This window comes from Electrona antarctica (assembly GCF_951216825.1).
Source record: "Electrona antarctica genome assembly, chromosome: 18".
In the NCBI taxonomy this organism is placed as follows: domain Eukaryota; kingdom Metazoa; phylum Chordata; class Actinopteri; order Myctophiformes; family Myctophidae; genus Electrona; species Electrona antarctica.
In genome coordinates this window covers 24,441,561-24,452,985 of record NC_136799.1, presented here as the reverse complement: position 1 = coordinate 24,452,985, position 11,425 = coordinate 24,441,561, and the positions used below count along the sequence as shown (strand labels likewise).

General features: G+C 44.0%; 1 protein-coding gene and 1 long non-coding RNA gene across 2 annotated transcripts in view; one reads left to right on the top strand and one right to left on the bottom strand.

Annotated features, from left to right (window-relative positions):
* LOC306942565 overlaps positions 1-1,307 on the top strand; it is a 3,019-nt gene extending 1,712 nt beyond the window's left edge. The window contains exon 2 of the long non-coding RNA XR_013792310.1: positions 1-1,307. This exon is cut by the window's left edge and continues 809 nt beyond it. This is a non-coding gene — a long non-coding RNA (uncharacterized lncRNA).
* Positions 278-7,713, bottom strand: nceh1a (neutral cholesterol ester hydrolase 1a). Its single transcript, XM_079528551.1, has 6 exons — positions 7,527-7,713; positions 3,475-3,721; positions 3,136-3,205; positions 2,826-2,997; positions 635-2,034; positions 278-574 (listed from the first exon to the last, which is right to left on the bottom strand). The coding sequence occupies exons 1-5, from the start codon at positions 7,668-7,670 to the stop codon at positions 1,420-1,422; spliced, it is 1,248 nt and encodes a 415-aa protein (XP_079384677.1). The 5' UTR covers positions 7,671-7,713; the 3' UTR covers positions 278-574; positions 635-1,419.
* Positions 7,714-11,425: the final 3,712 nt, after the last annotated feature.

Sequence of the window (11,425 nt, the reverse complement as noted above, 5' to 3'; positions counted from 1 at the left end):
TGGAGACAGCATTGCCAATTAATTAGTTGTAGTCCTCCAAAACCGTGTGTGTGTGTGTGTGGGGGGGGGGGGGGGGGGGGGGGGGGGTGTACTGTGCAGTATGTACAGTATTATGTAATACGTATGTATGTTTAGTACAAATGTAATGTCATTCATGTCGAATGTCATGTTTTATGTTCTGTGTGGACCCCAGGAAGATTAGCTGCTGCTATGCACCAGCTAATGGGGATCCTAATAAAACTCTAAAACAAATATGGAATACCTAGTATTGTCTTGAGTCTCACAGCTTTGGCTTTTGATATACACACATGGGTCCGGTCCATGCATGCATACCCACACACTGTACAGTCTTACTTGTGACACACGCACGCGCGCAAAGTCATGTCAAAGTCAAGTGACTGTAGTCTAGACTTATGAGATGGATGATTAGTAATAGTCATCATATTGTTTATTTAGGTCCAATAGATTCCTTCTATTCTCAATTTCTCAGTGATGTCATGATGCAAAGAGAGAGAGAGTCGTTAATTAGTTGGACCTGAGCAGCTGTGTTGCTAAATTCAAATTGGAGAGTTGGCTGTTTGTTTGTTTCGCTCGGACACGGTTCTTTCGCTAGCCTACAGGATTAACACTGGACCAGTTCCATGCCAGAACAGAGACAGTGACTTTAGTAAATCTGTAAAACAGTATATAAACACCAGAAGCGGAGCTTTCTTCAACCAGACCCTGACCAATGGTGAGATTTCATTGTACCATGTTAGTGGATTCTATATTCTCATTTAGCTTGTAAGCTATTCGGGAGGGTATGATATGCGTGGTGCATCAAACAGCTGTTTGACTGTTGAATACAGCATATATAAGGAAATAAATGTGAAACATTTACATGAATTTCACAGCATACATTTTTCCCCGTCTCATCATTGCCATGCATGTTTCTTAACGACTGCACTAATAACCATAAAGTAATCTCCTAGTCCTTAATAAAGTGTCATTTGTAAAATGGTATAGTCACACTGACAGTGACAGTCTTAGCAGAGACTGAAGTTGGAAAGGCTGTGCCCACTGCCCTGTGCCTGGCTGTGTCTTGTGTGTCAGCGGGCAGCGCAGCGGCAGTGGTTGATACGTGCGCCGTTGGGCCATGTAGGGCCTTTTGATTTGGTGAAGCGCCAGGGCCTTGAGAGGGGTTGATCCGTCACTGCACACACACACACACACACACACACACACACACACACACACACACACACACACACACACACACACACACACACACACACACACACACACACACACACACACACACACACACACACACACACACACACACACACACACACACACACACACACACACACACACACACACACACACACACACATGCTTCTACTGAGCGGCACAGTGGATGATCAGCACTCACACTGACTACAAGTTATCCTGCAGCCAGTTGATGTAGCCCATAAGTGCCCTCCACCCCACATCAAAGCGCGTCGGCCAGAAAGAGAAGCTAAAGCATCCGTGGAAGGCGCCATCATAATGGTCAATGGTAACCGTGACACCGGCATCCTGTAAGCGCCTGCCGTACATCAGACCGTCATCCCTCAAAATATCATCAACAGTCAAAATGTACGCCCGCGGGCATTTTCCCAAAATCAAAGGATCGGCCAGCAGTGGCATCGCCCGCACATCCAACAGCGCCGGTACTTCCTTCACGTCCGCATGCCCCGTCTCCACAGTGACGGGCTTGTAGGTCTTCCTGAGTCTCGGAGGCAGGAGGGTGGTCCAGTCCACCCGCGCACGGATCTCAGGGGTGATGGCGGACTGCTGCAGGGAGCTGTGGTTGTTGGCCATCAGGACGGGGAACAGAGAATGATCTGCGCCCAGGTACTGGAGCCAGTACTGGACCATGGTTGACCGCTGAACGATGGGCACATCATGGTTCTGCTGGTAGGACGGAGTGTGGAAGTCCAGAGCCTGGAGCACGGGGTATATCAACGCCTGGACACTGAACTTGACACTCACACTGTCATCTGTTGAGATCTGAGGAGGAGTAGGATCGGTGATTAGATAAGCCTTTATCTACTTATGCATACCTGCATGGGGTGTGTGTGTGTGTGTGTGTGTGTGTGTGTGTGTGTGTGTGTGTGTGTGTGTGTGTGTGTGTGTGTGTGTGTGTGTGTGTGTGTGTGTGTGCAGTACATGTGTCTGTGGATGTGAATGTGTTAAGTGTTAGTGTTGTACTCAAACATAGCAAGAGGATGTGTAAAACTCCACAAGGCTTTTGGCAAAAGCACAAAGCGTTTGTTGCAACCTGCCTATCATTACTATTATGTATACACTGACAGTAGGTTGATATTCTTGAGGGCATTTTATCTCACTGTCACAGTGGAGTATGACATGAAAGACAGGGTAGAAGGGGGGGGGGGGGGGGGTCTATGACGGTTAAGAGACAGATTAAGCCCCACTGTAACAAGTGATAAGCAAACTTGCTCAGCCAAAAGAAAACACTAGGATAGGCTTTAACACATGTTTCAGGTAGGGTTGGGATCCTTTAGGATTTTAACGATTCCAGAACCGGTTCCGTTTAATTGTGAACCAGTTAACAGTGTTTCCACTGAAAATTAATTGGTTCGGAATCCTAAAAGTTGAATCGGTGTCAGATGAGACTGTACAAATGGAACCAAATGGACCCGTTCCATTTGTACACTCGGCGTGACCGTTTCTGGAAACGTTTCCAAACGGATTCTGGTTCCTCAATGTTGGATCCGGTTTCTCTGGATCCGCATCCCAACCCTAGTTTCAGGGCGTGCGCTTGTACAGTATAGGCCTACCCCCTGTGCAATGGCAGCAGCCAGGTTCCCCCCGGCACTGTCCCCTGACACGGCCACCCGCTGGGGGTCCACTGCGTAACCAGCCAAAACCTCCGGGGACAGGAAGTGTTTGGCTGCAGAGAGGCAGTCTAGGTACTGCATGGGGAACTGGACCTCTGGATACAGACGATAGCTAAAAACACACATGCGAGAATGCACATTACAGGTACTGTGTGCGTGCGTCGCTTGCCAAAAATAACGTATTTCCAGTTATGTGGTCCTTAAATTAAGCTTTACAGCAGATGAGTTGTACAGTATATGATATACTTACTCAACAGAGACAACCACTGCATTCAGCTGATCTGAAATCAGCCGACTAATCGAGTCATACGCCCCCACCTCTATGACAGACAGACAGAGAGAGAGAGAATGGGGAATTGATAAGGAGAGCGAGAGAGAGGGGGTCAAAGTTTTTTTTTTTAAAGGTCGGGGATGAGAGGGCAATTGAATAGAGGGATGGAAAGGCAGATGTTGGTTAAAAAAGGAAGTTGAAAAACGTTTTTGTATTTATTTTTATTGTGTTACGTTACATTGCACAATTTTATAAATGGCAAGTTACAATGCATCGTGAGCTTGCAGATGGACTATTTTCACTATTTTTTATACTCACTGACACTGCCCAGGGCCCATCCTCCTCCATGAAGAAACATCACTGCCCTCCTCAGTTGGTCCTCCCCTCCCACGGGGGGCTCGTAAATGCGCACCGGCACGCTGTCGAATGCAGTGATGGTGACCCTCACATCACTGGGTAACACCCAGGTGCTCTCCAGCAGCTTCCCCAGTGAATCAAAGCCTTCTAAGGAAGCTCTGAGCAGATCCATGTGATGGCCCAAACCCAGCCACTGTAACCCAAAAGACTAGAGAGAGAGAGAGAGAGAGAGAGAGAGAGAATCAATGTATGCTGTATTGAATGTGCAGCATGACATGTAATGATGTACTGTATACTATACTGTAGGCCTTGTGCCATCCATTTGTGAGAAGTTGAGCAGCCTCACTCACACACACACACACACACACACACACACACACACACACACACACACACACACACACACACACACACACACACACACACACACACACACACACACACACACACACACACACACAGCACCACTCAGTTCAGATTCAGATTTTTAAAGTTGATCTTTATAGTTGTAGTAGTATGTGATTGGTGTCAACAGCCCTTAAGCTGGATTTAAAGATAGATCTAAAAAAACAGGAAAGAGGTGAAAGTAAAATTATCTGTGACACTGTGGCAGTGCGGGTGGTGCATCAAGGCCACACATGTTTTTGAAGGCACAGTGCCAAAATAAATGGCAATGTTGGCCATGGCCTTCTGAGGTGCTGCTTAAAATATTCACTTCATCAGCAGGGTGACGGGTGGCGGGTGCTGTTGACAAATTTCACCATCCATTTAGCACTATTTCAGCATTCCCCCTGGACATTATTTCGGCACCGTCACTTGCAATACTAGACACAAACTAACAGTTTCGCCCAGTAAAGTCTGTACTGTTGCATCAGTGTGTTTCTTTCTCTGTTTCGTAGTGTCTCAATCTAACCCAGTCGCTTCCCTGTCCCACAGGTAGTGTCAACACAGGGCCATTCCCCCTCATCCAGTAAGGCTTGATGTATACTTTGTCATACGATGCTGCCAGTGCCAACTGTGTACAACTGGTTGAGGGAACTATTGTTTAGTAACAGATCGTTGCTGTTGGCTTTCACCCATAGAACTATGTGCAAACAAATAGTTCAAATAAGTGGGCAACATGCACAGCCAGGGTAAAGGCCAGGAGATGGAGAAATGAGTGCAAAGTTCATTGTCTGCAGTGCACACACAAGCACACAAAGAGACAGCAACTGCAAGAGAGAGAAATAAGTACTGTCTACTCTAGAGACTCTAGATTGAAGATGCAAGAGTTCAATATAAATGCATGATATTTCGACTACAGCTTTAGCACCACACGGCAGTGACGGCACTACAGACTACACCACACCACACCGCATCAAAATATACCGTTTCCATTCAAATAAAGTCCCCCTCGCAGTACCTCCCGACCCCCCTCCTGGGGGGAATCAATGCCCCCTCTGTAATGGTATACACGGTAATGGATTATAACTGCAATTATAATACAATTATACAATTATAATACAATATAAAGTAAACTATGATCCAGGTCTAAAGAAAAACTCACACATTTTTGTGTGTTTGGCCCTGCTTAGCCTATGGAGTTGGTACTTTTTAGGCGCTCATTTAGTACCACTTTGGCCAATTCCTTGCAGTGGAAACGGTGGTACTTGTACTAGGCGGTGTGGGGTCACTGGGTGGAGTGGTATGAGGCCATGGTAGTGGAAAGTGGAAACCTGGCTTAGCCTACTGCTGTCTTCTGCTCACCCGGCCATATAGCTAAAGTGACTTAAGTTATAACTGATATGGGCATGATAAGATTACCCTAGAAAAGCACTAAATAAATGTAGGCTATACCTTGCCTGAAGCAGAAGTCAATAACAAGGTTAACTGAGGTTAACAAGTCTTGGACTCTTGGTGGTCCGGATGTGATTTTCACTGCTACGCAATCCGTAGGGCTACGTTATGCAGAATGCAAACTGTGGAAAATACACTGGGGAAAATAAAGCTCCATTGTGCTTCACTGAGATTATTCATTTGCTGCTGTGGTTCAATTACAAAGAATATTAAGAGAGAGGGTGTTAACCTCCAGGCGACTAGCCTATACTGTAGGTATAGGGCAAGGTTCCGGTTTTTGAAAGCAAGGTGTGAAACTGTTTGTAGAGAGTTTAGGGTTAGGCTATATAAACAGAGCTGCATACCTTTAAACCTGTTTTAAATATGAGGCTTGTTACTATATTAACTAGCTCTGGTCCATAGCCCCAAGGCAGCGTGTCCCAAAGTGACTGCAAAAGACATGCTGCTATTTGTTTCAAAAAGCTTCCCTGTACATATAACATGTCGACCTGTGACATATTTTAAGTCACACACACACACACACACACACACACACACACACACACACACACACACACACACACACACACACACACACACACACACACACACACACACACACACACACACACACACACACACACACACACATATAAATGATACTTTCAAATTTTCTTAAATTATTTTTATTGTATTACTATTTTGACACGTCACTTGCCATCACTTGCTTATCTCAGGGAATAAAATACATGAATTCCAGCCTTGTCAATTCCTCGTTGAACTTTCACTTACAAAACCTTGACGGATGTTCATGTTTGAGGTGTACCTTGCCTCTCACACATTTTAACAATGTAATTATGCAGTAAGGAAAATAATCATAAACCAAGTACTACTCCCCATTGTAGATTACGCCGACATAGTCTATCAGAACACCACAGAAACCATCCTCAAACCTCTTAATGTATTAAATAACTCACTATGCCGATTTGTATTGAGGTGCCCATACCAAACACACCACTGTTCCTTATACAGCTCACTTAAAGGGGAAAACCACCCATTTTCAACATTTTATTATGTCATTAATATACCTTAGAGCTGTTGTGTGGAAATAATAAAAAAAAGTCCCCCCATTTTGTGTTTCCTAGAACTGTAATCATGAAAAAAATCATTAACATGGTGAAACACATCTTGATGATGTCATCAAGATGTGTTTCACCATGTTAATGATTTTTTTCAGACCTCTAGTTCTAGGAAACACAGAATAGGGGAACGTTTTGTATTATTTCCACACAACAGCTCTAAGGTACATTAATGACATAGTAAAATGTTGAAAATGAGTGGAATGCCCCTTTAACTGGCTGCAGCCTAAGGCAAGAAGACAACTTCACTGGTACCAATTAATCTTTAAATGTGTGCACTTCAACTGCCCTCCATACCTGAAACAGTCACTGGTACTATATACATCCCCATATCCACTTAGAAATACTCAACATCCCTATTTTGCTATTCCCAGAAGAATATTCTCTGAATCCGGACGTAGATCATTCCATTACAAAGCTCCATTTGACTGGAACAATCTTCCTCTTTCTATAAGATCTGTGACCTCCCCTGGCTGCTTCAGGACTTCCCTGTATTCACACCTCAAAACAACCTGTTCATGCTACTAACACTGCCCGTACTGCTGTTTACTTCTGACCCCTGTTTCAAGTCACTGTACTGTACTCTCAATATGCTTGTCCAGAAAAAGTTGGGGGGATGGGGGAGTGGGTAGGAGAGGATGAGCAAGCTAACTGTATCTGTACATGTCTGTATTGTCTATTGTGCACTGTCTATTTGTGTAACTGCACTGTACTGTATGTAATGTTTGTTTACCTGTGTACGGGACCCCCTCTAAAATGAGATGCTACATCTCAAGGGGCTATCCTTTCAATAAAATTCTGACCAGTAGTTAATTACAGCATGTCATTATTTGCAAATGTGTAGACACATTTGCAAATAATGACATGCCTGAGTCCTGACATGCCTGACTGTGGACGGGCGGCCCGGTAGTAGCCTACCGAGTGGGTGATAATAACACGTTAGTTAGTTAACAGCTGCAGTAATGCTCACCTGCTGCGTATACATCTGGCGGCTCACACACATCACTTAGGTAATAGGCCTACGTTTAATAGTATACCAACACATTCTTCAAGTCTTACCAAGTGCGTAAATGTGCGGAATCCAGCATCAACCAGCATCAACTTCCATGGTTCCTGGATGGCACTAGGTAGCTCCGGGAGGTAAATGTAATAGGCGAGCGACACTGTCAACAACAGTGTAACAAGAATTGACTGCATCCTCATCTTCTAAAAGTCATCAGCATTGATCATGTGCACGGATGGAATAGGCTATACCGTTTATATACCGACACACAGATGCACTGTCTGATGACGATCGCAGAGTGACAGCGCTGGTTATGCACTGTTGACAGTCAGCGGGGAGGCAGTGGGGACAACTTGGGAAGTGTAGTTTTGTGACAGCCGTAGTTCAGTCAGTCAATGGGTGTAATGCTCACGCGTGACCACCGAGAGGAACTATAGGTCTATACATCGGATTTGGGAGATAGCTCGCTAGTCGCTCTGTGTCTCTATGTCTGTATTATGACTCATTCCATGATTTTCATCTGATCCTACATATTGATAGACCTTTCACTCTGAAGATTAAGTTAGCCTAATTAAATTAACTTAGTTAAGTAGGCTACCAGTTAAGATGGAGCTGGCCTGGAATTATTTAAACTAGTTTTATTGTGTTGCCCCTTTGCTGTTAAAATACGTGTGTGAGAGAGAGAGACGTGTGTGTGCGTGCGTGCGTGTGTGTGAGAGAGTGAGAGAGAGAGAGAGAGATTATTTATAATTGTAAAAAATAAAATATGTCCCTTTAATTTAAGGACTGCACTCCTGCAATGATCAAACTCTGTGGGGCCTATATGTGGGCTGTGGCTAATGGGTTAGGACTTGGAAATGGGTTAATGTCAACCTACAGTAATGTGTACAATACATGTATACATATCGCCTATATAAAAGGAAAAAGGAAAACAAATAAAGCAGCAAATGTGTGTTCTATTGGTACTGTATACCTACATGGTATACGTCTACCAATCAGTATGGTGCAGATAATGCAGGATTTAGGTGATTTATAGTCTCATCATGGTTGAATTCCATTGAGCATCCTTCTCCTGTCACAACAGCTGACAAATCCAACTTTAAAATATTATCTTGGTTCAGAATAGTGGAGTTATGCATGTAAAGCTTTTAAATTATCTACATGGCAGCTTTATAAGAGGTGATAAGGTACAGTAAAAGACATTGAAAGTTTGAATGTCAAGTGATTAACTTAACATTCAAGTTAATCACGCAATTACTTTGAGACTGGTTATATTCAGAATATCGACTTCAACTAATACTAAAGCTACAGCTCAACGCTGTGGCAGTTGACTGTTTATATTTCCAAGTTATCCAAGTGGGTAACACTCACCTGCTGCCAAAGCACGCTTGAGTAGTGCATGTACTGCTCGCTGCTTCACTGCTGAAAGCAAGTGTTTTTTCTGGGTATAGTACCCAAACCACTCCTCATTCTAAAATACTCCCCAAAAAGACCTCACTGTTGGCTGTATGAGAAAGGAGGGTGCATCAAACACTATCCCTTCCCTTGTACAGTATATCAAAGCTATGTGAGAGTACTTTGAGGAGGAGATTAAGGTCTGCTATGGTGAGGTCTAATATAGAGAACCACCTGGTGCTTAAGGCCTATTAGCCGCTACTGACTCAAGGGCTATTGATGTCTTGGCCTGTGTTAGTCATCAATAGTGCCTCTTACAGGAACCCATTAGTGGAGACCACTGCTGGTGAAGGGTGAGTCACTGCAATGCACCTTCCAATGATTCCTCTCTTGTTCACTACTTTACTGACTGTCACAACCTTCAATGCATTTAACGTACTGTACGTCAAATGTATATGGTCAGTAACTTGTGCTTTTGTTGTGTCAGTGTCACTTTCTTGTTCTTTTTGTGCGTGCTATGCTGATGATATCTCTCCCTGTTACTCTTCTGAGTACCGCCACCCGTTTGCCTGGTCCCTTGGTTTACAAGATAAGCTGCATGTTGTCATTACACACACGCACACACGCGCGCACACACACACACACACACACACACACACACACACACACACACACACACACACACACACACACACACACACACACACACACACACACACACACACACACACACACACACACACACACACACACACACACACACACACACACACACACACAACCCCTTTTAGGATATTTTCTCTAGTGGGCAATCGACAATGCTTATCGGCTCTCAATGGATCTTCGACCATCCACAGACAAACCCTTGCAAAAAAAATCACCAACATTGATAAACATGCAGTGCAAAGTAATCACTCACTTTCGCTATTCCTGTCCGCAAGTTTTCTTTTCCCACACTTCTTCTGGGACCCCAGACATGGCCTGTCTGTCCCTAGTGGCTCCCTGTGAGAAAGTAAACACACATCAGAGCTGATGAGGACCTGACCCCTTCCACTGGACTGGTTTTCCATAACACAACGTACATCCAGGCCAGCAGACCATGTCACTTTAGCCCCATTGCTGCTGCAGGCATGCAGCAGCCCATAATAAGAATATGAACTCGAATGGAACTCCATGGAGACAGGACAGCGATCACCTTTGTGACACTGTACCACGTGTGTTGCAGAAAGTCAGAATAACATGTTAAGGCTGATTATGATGGCTAGGAGAGAAAATATTGTTAAGGCTTAGTCTGTACGTTTGTGGGTGTAAAGAAAAGTCTGTGTGGGTATTTGGGTAAGTTCAAAGGACAAGTAGCTCTATAGTGTTAGTGTTGTACAAGCGCACATCTGTGTGTGTGTCTGTGTGTGTGTGCATGTGCGCGTGCATGCGCATATTTGTCCATTTTCAAAGCAAGCTAATGCTATAATGAGTTCCAACATGCTGTGTAGGAGGTGATGTCACACATGACCTCTGGGTGGTTGTTAAAACATGCTCATTTCTCCTCTTCCCTCCTCCCCCCTCAATCGGCTATTTTCGGCAAAGAGATTTTGTGTGTAGGGGGAAGGAGGAGGGCCAATACAGACCATGTCAATCACGTATAGGGTGGGGAAGGAGGAGGGCCAATACAGACCATGTCAATCACGTATAGGGTGGGGAAGGAGGAGGGCCAATACAGACCATGTCAATCACGTATAGGGTGGGGACATTATTGTCTTGAGTGAGAATATTATACCACACAGGTATTAAAGGATCAACAAGAATGTTTCAAAGTTCAGGTAGTTGTTGGCAACTACACTGAAGAAGGCATTTTTTTTGTCAAAACGTTGGTAGTCTTAAAAAAAATGATTGCATCGTGACTACGAGCTGTGTGACCTCTTTTCTTTTCTGTTTAAGTTGTTGGCATTAGAGCAGAGCTGTTTTACATTTGTATCCTGTGTGCCCTATGAGTGAAAATCCTGTAACTGGAACTCTAATTAATTAATTAATTAATTAATTAATTAATTAATTGTATGCTTTAGTGTCAGCTAAAAAAATCACTAGTGTGTGTGTGTGTGTGTGTGTGTGTGTGTGTGTGTGTGTGTGTGTGTGTGTGTGTGTGTGTGTGTGTGCGCGTGCACATGCAGCGTGTGTGTGCGCGCGTGCACATGCAGCGTGTGCGTGCATGCGTGTGAGTGTTGGCCTGGCGTCTCCTCACTGTCTGTGGTATGGAGGCTATAGAGAGGGCCTCTCCAGTCTCGCTGACTGGAATTACACTTATGGCCATTTAACATGACTAGATGTATGAGGCAGAAATTGAGCTTTTCCATTACTGGCAGGCAACCCTGTCTCTCCATTCATCCTCTTACTTTGTACTCTGTATTGATCTACAGGAGCACTGTGCAGTTATATTAAGTTGTGTACTCAATTCTGCATTAACTTCAATAAAGTCTGATTCATTACAGTATATCTTCACACATTCAGGTTCCTTCTTTTTATATATATATATATATATATATATATATATATATATATATACATG

Bases quoted from the DNA above. Each gene is read 5' to 3' on its own strand.
- nceh1a (XM_079528551.1), bottom strand. From the start codon at position 7,670: ATGAGGATGCAGTCAATTCTTGTTACACTGTTGTTGACAGTGTCGCTC. The intron at 3,206-3,474 runs GTGAGTATAAAA...TGTCTGTCATAG, and splicing joins ATGGGCCCTGGGCAGTGTCA to AGGTGGGGGCGTATGACTCG. The intron at 2,998-3,135 runs GTAAGTATATCA...GTGTGTTTTTAG, and splicing joins GCAGTGGTTGTCTCTGTTGA to CTATCGTCTGTATCCAGAGG.